This window comes from Larimichthys crocea, chromosome XXIII (assembly GCF_000972845.2).
Source record: "Larimichthys crocea isolate SSNF chromosome XXIII, L_crocea_2.0, whole genome shotgun sequence".
Taxonomy (NCBI): domain Eukaryota; kingdom Metazoa; phylum Chordata; class Actinopteri; family Sciaenidae; genus Larimichthys; species Larimichthys crocea.
This window is the reverse complement of record NC_040033.1, coordinates 6207661-6228956: the sequence shown is the minus strand read 5'-3', so window position 1 is coordinate 6228956 and position 21296 is coordinate 6207661. Positions and strand designations below refer to the sequence as shown.

General features: G+C 40.9%; 1 protein-coding gene across 1 annotated transcript in view; it reads left to right on the top strand.

The window, feature by feature from the left end:
• cdh19 (cadherin 19, type 2) overlaps nt 1–21296 on the top strand; it is a 30477-nt gene that overhangs the window by 937 nt on the left and 8244 nt on the right. The window contains exons 2-11 of the mRNA XM_010744883.3: nt 5190–5569; nt 5703–5997; nt 8319–8438; nt 10215–10382; nt 11462–11652; nt 14083–14336; nt 15694–15830; nt 17590–17711; nt 18045–18162; nt 20391–20642. Coding sequence (XP_010743185.2) covers nt 5324–5569; nt 5703–5997; nt 8319–8438; nt 10215–10382; nt 11462–11652; nt 14083–14336; nt 15694–15830; nt 17590–17711; nt 18045–18162; nt 20391–20642 — 1903 coding nt within the window. The 5' untranslated portion in view covers nt 5190–5323. The remainder of the gene's footprint in view (nt 1–5189; nt 5570–5702; nt 5998–8318; nt 8439–10214; nt 10383–11461; nt 11653–14082; nt 14337–15693; nt 15831–17589; nt 17712–18044; nt 18163–20390; nt 20643–21296) is intronic.

Here is a 21296-nt window from a genome sequence, read left to right as displayed (position 1 = left end):
ATCTGGGGCAACTGGACTTAGTTGTAGATCCACGAAAGCCTCTTGGAAGGTAAAACCCCTTCATGGATCTACAACCAAGTCTAGTTGGCCCAGACTGAGCTCTTCTCAAAGATCACCTGGATGACTGAGAACCTTCACAGACATGTCTAAACATAAAATATATCATCATTACCTTTTGGCTTCACATAGGGCCTCACGCCTGCTGTAATGATTACCGTATTTTTACTCACTGCAGTAGATTTAAAATGGATTTATGTATGTGACTGTGACCGTAGGCTATGTGTAATGATCTGAGATTACACATGATCACATACACAGTGAAGCTGAAACAGTTTCAGTTCAACAGTTCAAATTATTTTGACTGGCAATGAAGCGCTTGTGTCGTAAGAAAGAAATCAGCAGGGGTAGAAACTGCCTTTTGTGTCTTGCCTGTCCTTCTTTCTCGTTTTCTTTCTCAGAAAATGTGAATGAGTTTGCCGAAACTGACTGATAGAGACAATTCTGCCCTACAGACCAGGATACCTGCATGCATTTGGACCAGAATATGTGCTCATGCGTGTCAATGCGAAGGCCCTCACACGGCAAGTTCGCGCAAGGCCTTGCGACGCCCCCGCCGATGGCCCTGGTCCTCTGTTTGACCCATTCATTCACCACAAACTACTCAGTATGCTGCCTTCGTTGCTCTTTCTGCTGCCTTACCAGACTCAATAATAGCACCAATGTCAAACATACCAATTTTTGCAGATTTTAAAGCACCAAATGTTTGGTTTTTTTCCTTGTAGGAGTGCTCAAACAAGAATATTTTTAATACAAGTGGCTATCGAAGATTGTAGCACCAAGCAGTACCGTGGTGAACGAAGTGTGCATGTGCGAGAGTTTGCAGATGTTCTGGTACCGTCTAGACATGACCCCTATACTCCCTAACCACAATTTCCAGGTCATGATGTCTTTATGTGGTTATTTTCAGACTTCTCAGAAGTTCTCAGTGAAATAACTCATCTGTTATTTTGGTCCACGTATTCAAGGGCAGTAAACAGTGATGCACAAATACCCCCCCTATCTTCAACTGCACAACATTCTCAGTGTCTGAGAGGAAAACCTTGGCAAAACAATGAAATGCCTGGAAACAGCTAACACCATGTGGCCCATAAGAAATAAGACAGAGGAGGACAGAACATTGCAGCATAATCTATAAAAAAGTTGAGTTTGGCCTTTAAGGAGAGAGTGTTGCCTGACATTCCTTAAAGCTTAATTTTGAACTTTGTCACAAACTTATTTTTATCACCATAATTAAGTCTTTATAGATAGTTGCCTGGAGTATATTAATTTTCAGCAGTTAATTGTTTTCAACGAAAAAGAAAGGAAGACAAATAATAGGATGTAGTCCTTATCTCTGATAAATGTCAGTGGAAATTCGTGACACTTGCTAAACAGTAACGATTTCCACTTGTGCACATAATAAAATCAAACAAATTACTCATTTGCAAGTACATGATGGCTTGACATTCCCCTGTTGCTCTAGCTCTAGTCTCTGGACTCATATGAGGTCCTGATTTAGGAAACACAAACTACATGTCAGTGGTATTGTTTTACAGAGCTGAACAGTAAACAACAAATCCCATGATATGCTCCCAAATGACCAATTAAGGACATTTTGTCTTGGAAGGATGATCTTAATGATGCAAGGCTTAACAGATGTATTTTTCTTCAAGAATGCAGATTGTTGTTGTTAAGTGAGAAGTTTGTGCACGCTCAGATCCTTGGCTTTACACATTTTCATATTTTTCACACATTTCTTTTTTACTTTTTTCAATTATCCTCAATAAGTCCAAGGACTGAAAAAACAGCATGATTTACACTCATATAAAAAGCATCATGTAGCAGTTGGTGCTGGTGGTGCATATTGATATTGATCGTGTCATCTGCAATGTCAAGTGGAAGCTGCTTTTTCTTTATTGCCGCGCCTCAACATTTGCGTTGGCACATTAGACACGTTTTTAACATCATCCCAGAACCATTTCCACACAACAGAGCGACGTTTTATTAGCTAGAACACATCACCATATAGGAAAATAAAGTGACGGTCTCAGCGCATCTAGTGCTTAACATTGTGAGACTGCAGCTCCTTGTCATTCTGTCATGTGGTAGAGTAGCGTACTGTACATACAGGCTACAGGAAGTCTGCTGGAAATGGGAGGAAGGCCTATTAGAGGTAATGAATGGCTGTCAACCTCAGGGCACAGGGCATGTACTGCATGTCATGTAGAAATGAGAATTTCTTTTGAAAGGGAGAAAATTGACCATAGAGTTCATTGGTGTTTCTTATATTTTTTTTTAGTTTCTTGTGATTTTTTTCTCAGAACTTACACAGCTGTAATGAAAACTGAAGGATCCGTATTTTAAAAAAAAAAGTGCTTATATGCAGCGGATCTATCACTACATTTGATATTTTTAAAATTGTATTTTGGCAGGGTCATCATTATTATCAAGCACTATCAAGTTACCTGTCACACACGGACATGTGTTTTACTTGCTCCCTAATGCCTTTTGCTATTTACAGACCCCGGGGCTGGGAGTTTTTTTGGCATACCTATTATTTTCCCAGAATTTCATCACATATTTCTAGAAAGGCCCATCTTGTTTAATTGGCACCTAAACATCTGTTGACCTGTGCACTATTCCAGCCACATCAGTGAAAGGCTGATACCCCCAGGAAGATTTTTAAGCAAACTCCTTGGCATGTTGGCAGCTGAGCTGTTGCTCAGAGTAACATCATTGAGGGCTGTTGTCTGGTTTTGGCTCAAGGCGTTCGGTTTGGGCACGTGCTTGGCAGCCCTATGAAAGACCATAACGGCTCACGATTCACTGGCCACTAATTGGAATGTCACTCCGCAACGCTCGGAGATATGAATACGGCCTGTAAAGACATACATAAGCACAAACACACGCGCGCGCTGCTTTCATTCACGTTCTTTATCGAAATTGAATTTCAGAAATGAACGCCCGCATCAGTAATTGATTTTACCAGCTCATTACAAATGGGTCTTGACGGCTAATTTACTTTTACAAGATTAAACATGAACATTATGAGCTGTTAAAGCATTAATACTGCAACTACTCCAAGTGCTGGAACAACTTCCCGCGGTATACTCTATATTTTAAATTTCCACCGGGACCACACATGCTAAATAAGCGTGCGTTTGTGTTCCTGTGCAGCACTTTGGATTAAAGCATCCACATTGTGGGACTGTATATGTTATGTGCTGATATTACAGTGTCAGAAAAACTCTATTAAAATGGTTTAGAATTATGACTGTTGTGACTTCTAACCTTTAATAACAACCGAACCCGCTGAGTGCTGCAGTACGGTTTGCTGCTTGACTGGAGAGCAGTAAAGCTCGGTTCAGGGTTTTCACGTCTCGACAGATAATTTGTGTTGCTTTTCAGGGTAAGCGTCTGTAGGACAGAAGTCTGAAATGATAGGAAAGAACATCCAAACATACCTACGCTGAGAGAAGAGGATACTGTAGATATATTCTAAATTTTACAGGAGAAATTGATCATTTTCTAAGAGAAAAGACGAGTGAAATATGCCTGGATGACTCAGCCGTGATGGGTCATTTTTGGTACGTCTGCTCTTTTTTCAGCAGATCTTTTGAGTTGAGTGGACACTGGATGGTTATTGTTGCTACTGAAAAAGAAAAAGATGCCATGTTTAATCCATGTATACAAAAAAAAAAAAAAAATCAATTTCTGAAGTCTGCTAACTTTCCTTGTGTTGTCCTAACTAATTTGCTGTCTGGTCTGACTTTTCGTTGTCCTTACACTCTTGACCCTAATCTCGGTGCACATAATAATTGGTGCATCGATTCGACTCATAGTTTGTCAGAGGCATGTGTGTCTCTGTTTTCCATGTCTGGGGAGACACTGATCTAATTAGAAGTCTTCATTAGTCAGCTGCAGAGTGCAGTGTCATGCTTAAGGAATGGTGTTCAGGTCCTGCACCTCCCCCCCCATCACTCTTTGAAACACAATACAGGGCCTTGTCTGAATTCAAAATAGAGGGCTGTTCAGCCAAGTCAAAAGAGAGGGAGAGAGAGAGAAAAGGGAGAGTTCAGACAAAGGGTTTGTCTTGTAAAATGCAATCTGGTTTCCATGCTTGAATTTGTTATACATTTGAGTTGTTGTTGTGCACTAGATCTGACATAAGTCTTCAGACAGAGAAAAACAAAGAGCTCATATAGACCGATGGTTCCCAACCTTGATTGTTAGACCTATTCCCACAGCCCCGTCAGATGAACTCAAGAACCCTTCATCAAATCCACTCGGCCCAAGACTTTGAGGGGTTGAGAGCAAGTCAAGACCAAGACCAGACAGTATGTAGCCTACTTAGGTAGCTAATATTCACAAAAACTCTTCGGGTGGTTACCTCATCCCCAAAGTTGTAGTCTTGACCGGTCTTAAACTAAAATCCTTCTTTGTCCGAGACAAGACTGAGTAAAAATGTGTTTGATTCTGAGAAGAGAACGAGGCCTTTAAAAGTGCTCTTAAGACTGCTCTTGAGACCAAGACCAATCAGTTACAATTTAGCGTTAAACGTTAATTATTTCATAAACACTTGAAGTAATTACCTTAAACATATTGGATAATAGATGGATTTACTTTTAAATAACTGATTTGCTGCACACTCTCTGCCACTGCATGTGGCGTTCAGTGTTGCAGCTAACTCATTGAATAAACAGTATTTAAATACACAGTATATATACATATATTATACATATGTAAATCAAACTGTACTGTCTATGTTTTCCAATAAGTTGCTCTGCCGTCTTTACCCAGGCCCCCAAGCAACTACAGAAACACCCCCCACGGTACAAGTAAGCCTGTTTAGTAATCAGTGATACATAAGACAGTCATCTTTTATTCACAGCATGCAAACTCTTTAAGTTTGATTTGCCTTTTATATATAATAAAAATCCACTTAGAATTTCAGATAGATGGCTGTCTTTAATTGTCGCTCTGTAATTATAATATAAGACTCAAAATACACATGTGTATTTAAAGCTTTGTTTAATTACACACTTTATTTTTGCGTTTATACTTAAACTGCTACAGATTTCAGTAATCTCTGTGCACTGCTGGAAATTTCTCACTGCAGTCATTAATTAAATTGTTAACTTTTATTTCAGAGACATGAGCGTGCATACAAACCACATCGTAAGAAGATGGGATACAGCACTGCCGGGATCATGAATTGCTCTGTTGTTGAATGAAGAAATGGTAGCACTGGACCAGTGATACCTCGATCCTCTGTCCGCTAACCATGGGAAGTGTAGAGGAAATGCACCAATGGACAGTAAAAATAAGCATGTCGAGTGTGTTGGCCATGGTGACGGTCTTTTCCATGATTCCTGGCGGGGTGTTGAGCGATATGAGAGGTACTCAGGGTCTGGAAGCCCAACAATTGGCCCAGGGGTCCGCTCATCTGCACCGTCGCCTGAAGAGAGGCTGGATCTGGAAACAGCTGTTTGTCCCCGAGGAAGATCCCACTCCTCGCGTTATTGGCCAGGTACCGCTTCAGATTGAATGTCCTCCATGTCCTTGATACGGTACTTCCCTTTAAAAGTGCATGTTTTCTGGTTCCCACTGAGAGAATTGTTTTTAAAAACCAAGCTTTGATATACTCCCTCCTCTTTTTGTAGCTCAAATCTGATTCTGACCGAGGCGAGTTTTCTATCAAGTACGTATTATCAGGAGAAGGCGCCGGAGATGTTTTTGAGATAGATGAGTATTCCGGTGACATCCGCACGCTGAAGAAGCTCGACCGTGAGGAAAAGGCCTTCTACGTCCTTCAAGCCCAGGCTATCAACAGGTGGACCAATGAACCAGAGGAACCCCAGTCAGAGTTCATCATCAAGGTGCAGGACATCAATGACAACGTCCCCCAGTTCCAGAACGAACCTTACGTGTCCAGCATCCCTGAGATGTGTCCAACTGGTACGTTTAAGAAAGAAAGGGTGGATGAAAATGTCAATCAATTGGTCAACAACTTTAGCTGAGACTGAAATACTTTGATAATTATTAGAGGAGTTGTCAGGAAATGTTGTCTAATTGGTCGTGGTTACTCTGGTGACCCCATCGACTATTCATCTAGCCCCATCTGGTCAATTTGTCCACAATTTGACACTTTGGGATATCATTCACTTTCTTTTCAAGAGTTAGACAAGAAGATTGATACCACTCTCATGTGTTTACTGTAAATATACAGCTGAAACCAGCAGCCTCTAGCTTCGTCAATTAATATATAATGCTCAAGGGGGCAGTAACATACTGGGGTCATCGTTGCCAGGCAACCAGGGGAGACTCCAGAGAGTTACTACCTGCAAACAAGAAATCAAGTATGAAACCTCATTTTTACACCTCAGCTTTTTATATGGATTAAACAAACAAGATATATCTTTGTGAGTTTTAGTGATGGCAGCAGGTTTAATTAGGATTAAATGTTGTCTTTATTTCAAATTATTTAGGTTTCACGTAATTGTATTTTTTGAGTGTAGGACTACTTTTTCCAGTTTGTCTGCTAAGAATAACTGGTGCCGGCTACATATTCACGGTAGATGACGTGGCCGTCAGTAGGCGATTCGAGGGGTGATTCCATCCCCCTTGTCTTGCAAAATTTGTTCACCTCCCATCCCAGGAGACAGAGTGCAGTAGTACAGGGGTTGTTTTTGAGTTCAATTTATTAGTCTATACTCTCCCTGACTCATTGAACCTTGAAGTTAGAATCTCTAGCCCCTGACCGTGGCTCTGAAATATTAGTAGCCTAGCTTTGCTTTGAATTGATAAATCCAGATGCGCTGCCTTTTTTCTTGCTTTTTGGATCTATAATGTTCTTTAAACTATATATACTATAAATGCTTAATTCAATACTATATTGTGTCAAATCTCAAGCAGCAACGTGCAGTCGTGGAAGAGTGAGGGGATCATAGAGACACACTGCTGCCTGTCGTATTCCTATAATATTTTTTATGATTCATTCAGTAGCGTCTGTGCTGCAGAAAAATACTCCTCCAGACCTCAAGCCACCTCTGTAACAAAATATTTTAGAGGAGACATGAGCACAGATGTAGTTTTTTACTAAAGGGTAGTGGTATTGATCGTCTCATCTAACTCTTGGCAAGAATGTGAATCTTCCCAGAATGAAAAATGAAAAAAGGAACAATCCCTTAACGGCATGGCTGTGAGAAAGCTAGCACGCTAACGTGATATTTTTTTTGATATTTTATGTGTCAGATAGATCTTTTAATAACATTGGGAATAAGTCGAACAAATGCATTATTCAGTTTTTAATTATGTTTCAGTGAATTGTGCATTTGAAATATGATTCGTGCAAACAAGTGATGAGTTTTCTTTACCGATAAAAGTCAGACATTTTCTATGGAACAGATAAAAACATGTCTATGGACTATAGTTTCTTGGCATATACTTTTCAAATACATTTTCTTAACTTAAATCTTGGCAATGAACTAAAGGTTATATAGATGTCTGTCATCTGTCCCCATTCAGGAAGTCAGAAGTATTGGATTCTCAATCGTAGCTCAGATCCCTTAAATTTCTTAAATAATGTCATTATAACCACTGCCCTTTCATACCACAAACATTACCATTTCAATTTATATGTAATCTGCTTCTGCAGCATAATATCTCACTCGTAATAAATCATAATGCATTTGACTCTGGGAAGGGAAAGTGAGCGGGGAAGGTTGGAGTGCGGGTGACTGAGGATAAGAAATGCCGTGGTTAAAACCCTGTGAGAGAAAAACAGAGTGCTCGCTGAGGAGGGGAAGGGGAAAAAAAAGAAAAAGGAACGAGATAGAAAGGACTTCAGAAAGCAAGGTGAGGAGAAGGATATGGTCGGCGGGGAGAAAGGGGTCGTGAGTGTGAAAGATAGAGAGGTGGAACTGAATCAGAGTGCGAAGGAGAGGAAACGAGGGGCAGGTGGATGGTGAGAGAGATGTCGCTATAGGGCTGGAGAGGCTGTCACATACACCTGCACAGCCTGCACGGAGCTGTGAAAGGCCAACGCCGCTCCCCACCCCCACTCCCACAACCCTCGCCCCTTTGTCAACATCCCTCCTCTAACCCTACCTCAACCTCCTCTTCCCTCTCCCTTCTTCTATTTCCACCCCCCTCCCTTCGAGCTAGACAGACAGACCCTGCGGGACTTGTGGCATAATCACTTTATTTCCCCGTCGACTGGAACTGCTGCCTGAGCTAACTCTGACTGTGTGATCCCCCCTCCCTCGCCCCTCCAACAGGCACCACAGTGGCCCAGGTGACAGCCACAGATGCTGATGATCCGATGTTCGGGAACAACGCCAAGCTCATCTACTCCATCCTGCAGGGGGAGCCCTACTTCTCTGTGGAGCCAAAGACGGGTAACCACAGGCTTTTAGTCTGAACCGTGACAGTTTGTGATATTAGGCAGGTGCACTTGAGATTCGGCTGTGCGGAAATTCACAACAAGTGGGTTTAAAAAGGAAAAAACAACAGGGGCTGAAATGTTTCCAATTTCAGGCTGTTGAGACAGGAAACTGTCTTGTCTTTGTGCTTTGTCCCTCTGGTCCAAATGTCTTTTCACAAGTCAGACACTATTTCTCACTTTCAGAATTGTCTAAATTCCCCTGACAACTTTATCTCTTAAAGCAACTATCCACACATGTAGCTACTCCTCGGGACCGTTGGGAAGAAATGTGTGTTTTTGCTGGTTCAACTGATGCCGATGCGTGTACATTCACACTGAGGTCAGCTACAACTCCTCCCACACACATTGTTGACCTGAACTGTGAAGAGCTGAAGTGTGGAGAGGATTATTGACGTCAAAAAAAAGATTTCAAATGCAAATGAATGCGATATGTAAAAGGGCAAAATGGGACTGTTTGGGAAGTGGGCAGCCGCTGACGCTGTAATTTTGCTCATGGCTTCAGTTAACCTATGAGGATAAATCTGGAGGTGAAATGAATTGATCCTACAAGCGAGTATTGTCCGCACAGTACAAGTTACTCCTCTGTGCCACGGAGCCACACTGTGACACTAAATACGTCCACGGGCGCCGGAGACGCTCGAGGCCATTCTAGACAGTGATTGTTACCCCAACAGAAGCACAATGGCACGTTTCAGAAGCCTCTCGGCTCTCCGCTCTGCACCCGCCAATAATACGTGGCTGTTCTATTTTTGACCGACTCCGCGTCAAGCAGCGCGGGGCAGATCGAAGCGACCGGAAGTCAGACACAGAAACTGTATAAAGAATCCAGTGGATTTTCAAAATAAAACACCCTGTGCAAACTTCAAATCGTATCATAAAAACAGCCTATTTACTCATGATAGAAGCACATAAACCAAAGAAATTTACAACGTCTGGCGGTATGAAACTCTAAACATTAAGTCCATGACGTGACAGGACTGTGCCTGATGGGGTCCAGACGTAAGGACATGTCCCTTCATGGATGGATGGATGGATAGATTACTATTGCTAAAACGAGTGCTGCACTCCTGCTTGAGTAACATTCACTAAAAGCTACAGTGCTCAGCTGTTTAAGCCTTTTTGTTCTAATTTTTCAGACGGTGAGTGAACTTAACACTGACGTGGAAGTGTTGAAAGACAGACTAATAAAAAAAATCTTGTTTCTTTGGCTTTTGATAGGGACAATTAAAGAAAAAACACCTGTCTTATCATTGTGTTTTGGCACCTACCTGCACAGGTGGCTGTATCTTTACTAGATTCTGTATGTTTAGCACAAGACAGATGTCTGACGTGTTTACAGTGCAGTGGTTAGCTGACTAAATATAGCGTTTAGTGAGTGGCAGCTGAAAAGCTGTTATCACATGAACCCAGCGGTGGAAACGATGGCTTCCAAAGACAGAAACAGTGCGTATATTTGTCAGGTCAATGTAATTCTCTTTCTTCAAATTGTTCTTCTGTTCACTGAAGCATGAATTCATCTGAAAGTCCTCCTCTTCCTTTGTTTACTGATAGAATTTGCAGACTTTAGGTTTTTTTTTTTGTGGTACAAGATTTCTTGAGGCAAAGTTTGTTTACTTACATTTGGAAAAAAAAAGAAGAAGCAGATAGAAAACCACCCACAGATACACTTGATGCCGTCCTAATGAATCTCTCGTCTACCTCCTCTCCTGTCTGTCTCCTACACCTGCAGGGATCATTGTAACATCTTGGCCAAACATGGACCGTGAAGCCAGGGAGCAGTACCTGGTGGTGGTGCAGGTCAAGGATATGCTGGGCCTTAGTGGCGGTTACTCATCCTCCACCACAGTCACCGTGAGCCTGACTGATGTCAACGACAACGGACCCACATTCCAGCACCGTGAGTCACTCATGCAAGCATGACTCATAGTGATGTAAACACTAGACCACACACACACTGAGGGAATCAATGAAAACGTACAAAGAGTCGCAGATTTAGAGGAGATGTTTAATATTATACCTAAGAGATATTCATTGGATCACTCCTCTCCGGGTTCAGGTGGGTGGTTTGCGCTGCCGGTGCCGCATTTGGTCGTCTTGTTATTCAGACGGCGGCCAAAATTAAAAAAAAAGAAAAGAAAGAAAGGACGAAGAAAGAGAGGGAGTGAAAGAGACAGGGAAGGAGATGGGTATTTTCTGTTCATCTGCACACGTATATGTGTCGGCCACTGGATGAATTTAATCATTCACGCATGAAAGGACATTTGTCATGACCTTTGGAAACAAACCTAGCCTTCGCAGCGATAAACCCTCACTAAATGAATGCCCGGGGAAGAAATCAATTCAGTAGAAATGAGACGACGATGGTTGATACTTTTAACTATTAATGTCACATTCACACTCACCGGTGGTTGCCACTGTATCCAGTGGATGCCATGTTCAGTCAAGAAGGTCTTATAAATATTGTATGGCCACACTTCACTTTGAACTGTGCCCTTCTGTTTTGTCACATAATTGCAAATTATTATCAGCAGGGATTTATTTTTTATTTTTTTTTCCAGGAGCAGCTGGTTGCTGTTAAGTTCCTCCCAGTTGTGGCAGTCATCCAAATAGAGTCCCTCAAAGACACAATCACATTTTCTCATCTTCTTATTAGAGTTAGGCGGGGATTATGTGCGAGTTGCCACAATTTATCTGTGACTCACACAAATTGACCCTCCACCACAATGTTCTCCCTCCTTATCACGTTATACACTAGCGGACTATCTTGACTAGCTATTAACAACTCACTGACAAGTTCTGGAGGAGATGTTTCAGCGGAGAAACTTTCTTATTTGTTGTTTCCCCTCTAAACGCGACTTATCATTATATCCAGATTTTGCATTCCTTTTGATGTCCTCTTCCCAACGTTCAGCCTCTCAAGCTGACGGTGACAACACAAGTTCAAACATCCTCTTTTTTTTCCTTTTTTTTTTCCAGACCTGTACGCCTTTGCCATCCCTGAAAATGCAGCCGTGGGCACAACAGTGGGCAGGATTATGGCAGAGGACGGAGACATTGGCATCAACGCCAAAATGACCTACAGTCTGGAGGATGACCTGGAGGAAAGCTCCACTTTTATCATCGAAACAGATCCGGTGACACAGGAGGGAGTGATTCTGCTAGCCAAGGTATCTCTCGGTGGCTAATAAATAAGTTTAATGTATTATAATTTTTAGATGTAGGTTTTTAATCTGATTCAAGGGCGGCAGTGTAGCCAAAAAACATAGTGCGGGTGTGGACAGAGGGCATTTAGATCCCAGACGTTATTTTTTACAAAAACTAAAGGCGATTAAAACCATCCTCGTTATATTGCCAGTGTTTAAGATTTAATTAAAATTACAGACACTAAGGTGAACTTAATTTAAAAGAAAAAAAAATCACCTGATAGAGGGCATGCCAGCATATCCTGGCACTCCCTAATAATCATGCAAGCAAGCTCACAGGTAGACATCTGGCACTGCAGCAGCTTTGACGTTAAACCGCAGAGATACAGTACAGGCAAAAAAATAAATAAAAAAGTAAAAAATGCAATAATGCTTTTAAAAATTAATGAGCCTACCAGACGCATCAGTGTAACAGCTCTGGCTCTGGGATCCAATAATCACACACAGTCACACACCAGGTGGAAACAGCAATATTGACTCTTTTCTAGGTCACGGACATAAAGATGCATAATCTGAGGCCATATGAACAATGAAGTGACTTCTGATGATCGCACATCAGCACTGATGTTTGCCAGTTTTTATCCAATTTACACATTAGAAAAAGGTGACAAGGGCCTCGATTCTTCTCGGGAAACTGTGAACTGTCTCGTGAACGTTAATAAGCACTAATTTTAGCGAGAAATTAGCAGACACACATTTACTTACTGCCAGGCAAACTGTTAAAATAATAACATTGTTGTATGAGGAGCTGAAAGCAATAGATCAGACACTCTCATGGTCAAGCAACAAGTCTTTATTTTACAAGTAATTACGTGCTGGCCTGTTTCTTAATTCCCCCAAATTCACATAAACTTAAGGCAGCTAACTCGATGCCAGCAGTTCCCATTCAACCCGTCCAATGCAGAAAGGTTATTAAAGCAACATTGTGTAATAATTCTACCGTAAAATAACAGTTTTTAAATCTTTGTGACGGGTAAGCAGACTGTATGATCACCCACGAGAAGTACGTGATGCTTTAAGGCACTACAAGTCACACACGGACTACTATTTCACTGATTTAAGTCAAGCTGGGTTACATTTCATTGAGAAAATAGTTTTTGATGGACACTAACGTAAACTGCTGCCAACTGCAGCTGCTGTTAGTTAATGCCAGCTCAGTTTGTTAGCTGTCCGGACTATGAGCCCAGTGCACCGGAGAAGGGAAGAAGGTTTTCAGTCCTGGGGTGTGGAGCCAGACTTGTGTAAGACGGTGTAACGTAGCTCAGCAGCCTCTATGGACATAACGACAGAGGCAAAAAAAGAGTGAAGAGAGAAGCTGAGAAGTGAAAAAGAAAGTGGCCGAGCAAATTGCCGCCAGACAAGAGTAAATGTGGGACAGACTTTTTAGTCATTGGCGAGAGCTCTTTGAAATAAAACGCTGAAAAACAGACGCCCAGCTGGGCTTCTAGTTGTTGGACCAGTCAGTAATATTAGCTGGCTGTTATGTCTTGTGTTGTTGCACTCGACTGATTTTGGCTGTTAGTCCACTCACTAGGTTTTAATCACAAGTAATAATCATAACAAACACACGTGTACAGCTGCCCATATTTACCACAGCCGTATTACAATTTTCTTCTGTGCAAGGTTGCTTTGAATGACTGATTAATTTACACTCGACAAAAACATAAATGCACTTTTGCTCTCGCTCTTCATGAGTTGGAGTAAACTATCTAAAGAAACTTTCATTTCTCTCAAATTCTGATCACAGATTTATTAAATTCCATGTTTGTGAGCATTTTATCTGTTTGCCAGGATAATCCATCCATCTGTCAGGTTTGGCATATAAACATCCTGATTAAACAGCGTGATTATGACACAGGGAGCTTTGGACTGGTCACAGTAAAAGGTCGCTCTAAAATGTATTCCTTTATTAGGCGCTGAACTATTTCTATTCCGTGTAGGGCTACAGATAAAACAAGGCAAAGTCATGAACTGCCATACTCTCACGTACAGGATGCTTCTCCTTTATGGCACAGGAGCCCTCGATGAAGATGAAGTGATAATGAAATAATAAAAACAAAACAAAACAAAAAAACAAAAACATTATTGACTCTGCCTCTGAATCATTTGGGGAATGCCGTAATGGTTTGCATGCTGTTTTCTTATTACTAGCATCATAATGTTAATCGAAGACACAGCATTATTTAAGTGCGTGCTCACAGCTGGTAGCTTATTGACATTGACTGAACAATTCAAATTCATCTCCGCACTCACAGGAACAATCATCTGTCTCAAATACAAGTTGGCAAAACACATTTTAAAAAAGCTGTTCCTCTCCTGAGTTCCTGAGTTTGTTGGACGACCGAATAGGTTTGTATCAATTAATACGAATCGCATGTTCCATTCCTTCCGCAGCCTTTGGACTTTGAAACAAAAAGACGTTTTGTCATGGCCGCAGAGGCAGTCAATGACCACGTGGACACTCGCTTTCTGACTTTGGAGGAATTCAGGGACAGGACAACGCTCAAGATTGTTGTGGAGGATGTGGACGAGCCGCCTGTCTTCCTCGAGCCGACGTACGAGTGGAAGGTCCCCGAGAATGCAGCTGTGGGAACGGTGGTTGGCAGCGTAAGCGCCAGAGACACTGACACAGTCAACAATCCCATCAGGTAATGTGAGACGTCTAAACCAGGAAGAATGGCATCTGCCACCCAACTGCCAGTATGATAGTGATGAGGTAGACACCCAGGCGGGTGGGGGCGTACCATCCCTCGACAGCCTGCCCTAGACAGCTTCCTCCATGGGGTGAAAAATCATTCCATTTCAAATAACGTTACTGGCTCGGTGCATCCATTTTTACCCTTGATCTCTGGATACCCTGTACATGGTCATATTTATCTCATATTACTTTAGTAGGAAATGAGCCCTGCTGAATAAATCATGACGATTTTTTTGATTTTTTTTTATACCTCACAGGCTTTTCTATCTATTGCCGTGGTATTATCACAAAGCGACGTGGCTAGGACGTGGGAATGTAATAAAGCACCATACGAGGTGGCATATGGAATTGAGATTTGCAGTCATTTGCAAGTGGGGCACGTTGCAGAGGAGACAGCAGCAGTACTGGTGCCTGTAGTCCATCTCAACAGAGCTTAAGAGTGGCAGGTGCTGCATATCATCCTCAGCCTAGCGTCTATTACTGTCCCTTTGGTGACAGTGTCTCATTGATTAATAAATTCGGGCTGACATTTTAGGGGTTTCAACAGTTCTACTAAATATGATTAAGTTTGCTTTGGTCAAATTGGCTTATTTTCCGTGTTGTTATCAGCAAAGTGGCTCACACAAATGATTCATTACTTGGTGTGTTTTCAATCCTGCTTACTCTAATTCAGCGTGGTGTTATAATCGCTTGTATTAATGTGGGTTAAAGGTACGGCGGCGTGAAAGACCTGTGCAATAACAAGCAAATATTTCTTTCACAAACAATTTGGCCTGCTTGGTCTGTGGATGATAAATTTCTCCCTCTACTTTTGAGTTTGTTTGTTTTTTTGCATTAAAATAAATGCAAGGACTAACTTGTCACCCACCATTAGACAACAAGACACAGGGATGTGTGTTATGTCACCACAGCTGCACCACCTACAGTATATCATTGCGTAGACAGACTATTATTCAAATCCAAAAAGTTTCTCTGTTTATCGATGTTTACAAGGTTCCCTGTCTAACTGCTCTTAAATAATATTTCCTCACGTCAGCGGCCAGATCAGAAACAACATTCCATTAAAATCACTGAAAAAAATACACAGAATTGTGTCTATGCCATCTGTGTGAGGCGCTTTGTTTTCACAGCGTCGTTGTCACTGTGTCACACTTGCTCGTGTCTGTAGTCTCTTTGTTGGATATCTGTCAACAGATTAAAAAATTGAGCAGTTTGCCTAATTAATCTCCCCGTGGTATCACGATGTTTTGTTTGCCCAGAAAACAACCTTGCCTGCTAAATGTGTGTCTCCGTGATTTGTCTTCCAGATATTCGATAGACAAAAGGAGTGACACCACAAAAGCTTTCAAAATAGACCCAAACAATGGAACTATAACCGTCTCTAAAGCTTTGGATCGAGAGACTTCAGACTGGCACAATGTGACAGTTGAAGCCAGGGAAACAAGTAAGGAGGATTTCATGTCATGTATAAAAGCATCTTTTTAATGACACATTTATCATTACTCTGTCATGGAACCTGTACAGAATCACATATGTGTTGATTACAAATCCTTGTCCCCAGTGATTATTCCCAATTAGACAGTTGTCAGATGTTACATGGAAAGACTGTGCAGTAACAGAACCTGGAAAAAAGTGTTGCTATGGAGAGCGCATAAACATGTCAGCAAGTTAACAGTTAACACTGGCTATAAGAAATGAAAATAGTTGAAATAGATGCTACAGCATTGAATATTTAGTTTAAGTAGATAGCTAAAAGAACTTAGTTAGTTAACTTAGCTGAAAGTAGTTAATAGAAAGTTAAAAGTTGAAGTGGGTAGCAAAAAGAAATGAGTAAACTGTTAAAACAGCTGAAAATAATGGACGAAATAGTTAGGTAGAATACATTAATGAACTTGACCTAACCTGTAAATAGTTACCGTTAGCTAGTAATGGATAAATGGTCGGATTGGACAATGACGGTTGAAATAGTTAGCTAAACACTAAATAAATATGCACTTGACATTGTTAATCTAAAGTAATGAATAAACACTTGAAATAGTTACCTTAGCTATGAATGTACGATAAATGGTTAATACAGAAAATTGTTGCCTAAAAGTGAAAATTGTTGCCTAAAAGTGACCTGATGGATAAAAGGAGATTGAAATTAGAAGCTAAAAGTTATGAATACACACTTGAAATTAGCTTAGCTAAATATAATGGATAATGAATGTTGTGATATCAAGTATTGAACTACGGAAGCCCTAAAGGGTCATACATACATACATTTTATTCCACCAGTTTTCCCGTGATAACGAGACAATTAATTCGAGATCTCGAGAAAACAAAACGATAGTCTAGTGTATTAAATCATTGCAGGAAACATCTTTTTTTGTCAGAAATTATGGATCCAATAGATTTTACAGTAGAGTAAATATTGCACATAATGCCTTTTTCAATTCAAAATAATGAACTTTGAGGCTGAATTTCTCCAAAATGATACAGTAAATATGCTTCATACTGAGTGAGTGAATAATCAGGATGGTCCTGAGATCCAAGTGTACAAACCTTTGTCAGAAATTATGGATCAAAAGGATTTTACAGTGGCGTAATATGTTTGCTCGCTCCGTATCATGGACTACATGCATTTGCCATACATTCTGTAATACGGGCACATTTGAAATCAGGAAAAGACGAACGCCTGCTCACTTGACCGCAGTTGACATTGCTACACTAAATGATGTTTCCTGCAATGATTTAATACACTAGACTATTGTTTAACGGGAAAACGGGTGGAATAAAATGTATGTATGTATGACCCTTTAGGGCTTCCGTATTGAACAGATGGTTGAAACAGTCATATTGGTTAAATGCAGTACAAATACAAATGTGACCAAAGCCGTTAGAAGTTGAATTAAATATAATATTTAATGCTTACATAATAAAAAGATTAATTAAACATGACATGAAACGCTGGGAACCTGCTGCTTTAAAGAGATGCAAATCTTTAATTTTGCAAAGAGAAATTCATTTTTTCACCGTCTTGGTTTGGGGAATACAGTAAGACATTGATCTTCTTCTTTTTTTTTTTTTTTTGCTCCACTGTCATATTTCAAGAACAAGAAACATTTATCAGTCTTAAGTATGATTTTGACAGAGCTTTTACAAAGCATTTATGATACATGCACCCAGTGGACTCCGGCAAATGTCTATCTTCACTACTGCAGCGCAGAACCATTTATCCTCCTCCGTGGTGGTGTTCATCAAAGTGCTGGACATAAACGACAATGTGCCAAGGCTTGCAAGAGATTACCAGCCATATATCTGCGAGGGAACACAGGCGGGAGAAGTATGTATATTATGATGCACTGATGTTCATGATTTACTATATAACAGTTTGGCAATGAGAATTTCTGTGAACAGACACTGAACGTATTGTATTTGACCATCCTGCTATTTTGCACATCCTTTAAATATCAGAGGACTCACAATGAACCTTTTCACTGCGGTGCAGCAGCATACCATTTTACACTGATATCATTGTCAGCTGCTGAATGAGAGTCTGAGTGTCATATTTCTGAGAAAGGAAATACTAGAGTGCATATGATTACTACCTTCAAGGAAATCTGTGATGTCTGTGTGGCACTCATTTTTTTTTGGTAATGTGTCTTTTGTCTCTCAGCTCATCCAGCTCCTCAGTGCTGTTGATCCAGACGAGCCAGTGGAGGGTCACCACTTCTACTTCTCCATGGTCCCCGAGAAGCACATCAATCCAAACTTCACTATCAGAGATAATCAAGGTTATAGCCAATTAAATAATCTTTTTTAACGCACGTTCACCATCTAGCTTGGCTTGAAAATCGAGAAAAGCTCACTCATCAACAAGCTATAACTTAAATGCGTGTGCTGTATTAATTAGTAGGATGCCAAAATGTGTTTTTTTATATGCTGTGATATTTATTGGATCCCTGCTGGTTGCCAAGCAACCTCTTAGTGACAACAAGACTTCACAACTTCTTGTTTTTACACTTCTAGGAGCCGAACACTGACAAGATAACAACGTGTTGATTAGTGAGTTTTAGAGGTGCCGCAATCTGACTGACATGTGGATTCAGCCGAACTAGCTGTTTTCAAGGCTCTATGCTAAGCTAAGATAAAAGGCCCCTAGCTGTTAACTTCATATTTAGAGTGGTATTGATCTATTCGTCTCACTCTTGGCGAGAAAGCGAATAAGGGCTTGTTTTAAGAGCACCAGTGTTTTTGTTCTCGTTGAGGAAAGGGTGTGAAGCCACCTGTGGAAAAAGCTCTAAAAACAGTATGTTTGTTGAACTGTCTGACTTTTTTCTAGTTGAAAATCTCTGGTGTCTCACTGTCACTCCTTTTCAGGCAACCAGCCAATCATATTTTAAATGGGTTGGGTCCAGACACTCTGGTAACCAAGTAAATGGGCAAGAAGATTTAGTAGAAGCTTTATGATATATTAGACAAAAACAGAATCATAACACAGACAGAAAACATAATTTATGGGAGCAGAGCAGCTGTAGACTAAATGTTGCTGGTGAGTGTTGTGACGTTTGTTGTTAGTTGTGTAGTCACGGTGTCATGGTGCCAAAATTAAGGCCCCGGCATGTCTATGAAGTGAAGTTTATGCAGATGAGCCAAAAACTGCAGTTCCTCAAACGTCCACTTGAGTCTGGCTCCAGAAGTGAGTCAGTCTCCATAAGTCCCCATGTTCAAATGTCCAACTTCACAGCAGAAATAAACATGTTTACAGCCTGGTACAAAAAACAGTTTTGGTCTCTGTAGCTAATTTCCCCGTTCATGACAACTGTACTGAGGGTGAATTTTTATATAACTCAATTGTTCAAATTATATTAAGGAAAAATGGTGCTTCAGAAATATAGAAATATACGGGTGATGTAAAATCTTAAAGATTCTCGGTAGTGAATCATAAAAGGAAACCACATCAGGCTGATTTGACTGTGATACTGAAACAACAACAATCCATCACAGATTCACAGTCAAAAGAGTAGACAGCTGTTTTTTTTTTTTTTTTCTTTTCTTTGGATGATTTTCCTTTTAAGTGCAGTGAACCAGTTGCGGAATGATTCAATACTGTTGCAATGAGACCCTCAGCGTGATTTAAAATTTGTATTATCATACCTCTCGCACCAAGAAGTTTCATCTTGCAAATTACTGACTTTAAGCTGTGGGGCAAAACTGAATTCATGAAACCAGATGAAGTCGTATAAAGGCCCATTTCAGTGGCTGGAATAACGATGTGAGCTGCGGCTAAACCAAAAACCTGTAAGAGCACTGGTATATAACAGCGCGACAAAAAGACGAATGAAGGGATATTCTTTATGATAAGAAGAATTTGAATTTAAATGAACACTATGCACCAGTTTTTGGACAGAAATCCTTCAGCAGGTTGTAGTTTTTTGTGGCTTCTCAAGTGAGTAAACTAAAAGAGTGTTTGCTTTGCAGTCAGTGGGCAGTCAACCCTTTTTTTTCTTCTTTTATAATGAAAGTGGGCAGCAAAAATCGAACAAACAGTGTTGTTAAAGTGCGAATCGGAGGGATGTTTGAATGTGTCGAATAAGTTAGAGTGAAATGTATGCAGGTGCGGTGTATGGGTGGTTAGCCACGCAAGCACAGGAGTCCAGTCAGCAACCGGGGAATGAATAATGAATTAAGAGGGAACACGTTTAATAAAACACATTTCCATATGCCACAAGGCATATTCCACTCCCGAAAAGTTATTGTTAAGTGCCTTGATTAAGTCTTACGGGTGAAGCCAAAACTGAATTTTCCAAATTTACTTTTGCACACACTGGAAATGAGATCAGACAAAGTGTTTCACAGAGCTTAGATTGTATTTTAAATCACATTACCTGTGTCCGTTTACCTGTTATTCAGTCTCTCCCTTTTCAGGATATCAGCATTCGCAGTGGAGATGGTGCTTTTTTTTTTTTGTTTGTTTGAAGAATACCGAAAAAAAATGCATCTCTCCTGACTTCATTTTTAGACAACACAGCCGGCATCGTTGCACGCAGGAGTACTTTCACCCGCAAGGATCGGACCCAGTATCTCCTGCCCGTTGTTGTGACAGATAGCGGCTCTCCGGCTCTCTCCAGCACCAGCACTTTGACCATCAATGTGTGCAGCTGCCAGCCTGCTGACGATTGTCCCACAGGAGGGGTGAAGGTCCTCACCCTGTCTATGGGGGTCAGCCTGCAAACACTGTTAGGGCTTCTGGTCTGCCTTGTTACACTAACAGGTAAGCGAGCATGGTGTTTGTATTCTCACCGCATTTCAGTCCTACTATAATATACTGTGATATGATATAATTAGGATGTATATAAAGGAATATAGTCTTTTTGGGAGTTTGGTTTCTTGTGTTAGGCATCAGGCATCAAAATCATTTAACTGTCCGTCTTTAAAATGAGAAAAAAGGAAGATTAGTTCTTTTAAATGGAAGATGTTTACATGTGGAGCCCATTTCATCCATACCCCATTTCTGGATTGGCCCGGAGCCGGTAGAGGCAAGACTGTCAAGCTGGTGGTGAGCCAGAGACACCACGATTCAGAAACCTGTGGCTGAGGTCACAGATATGACGTCCATGTTTTATACTGTTCATGGTCTGAACAGGAACATGGCCTTTGTGTGATGCTCTGCACGTGCTGGATGTCACCAAGACTAAAGCCGAAAAGCTGTTTTCGTCTGTTCTCCACGCAACTTCAAACCCCATCAGGAGCGTTTCAGAAGCCAAGCGTTTCGTTACACTTTGTTGACTTGCTCAGATTTGGTTATTTTTCCTGGTTTGTGTGCTTTGTTGTGGAAATTTCTCTGCTGCTGGTGAAGAATGAAACAGAGACTTCTGCCGGCCGACAAGGTTTTATTTTCTTTGCAAAGAAAAGGTCAATTCAACAC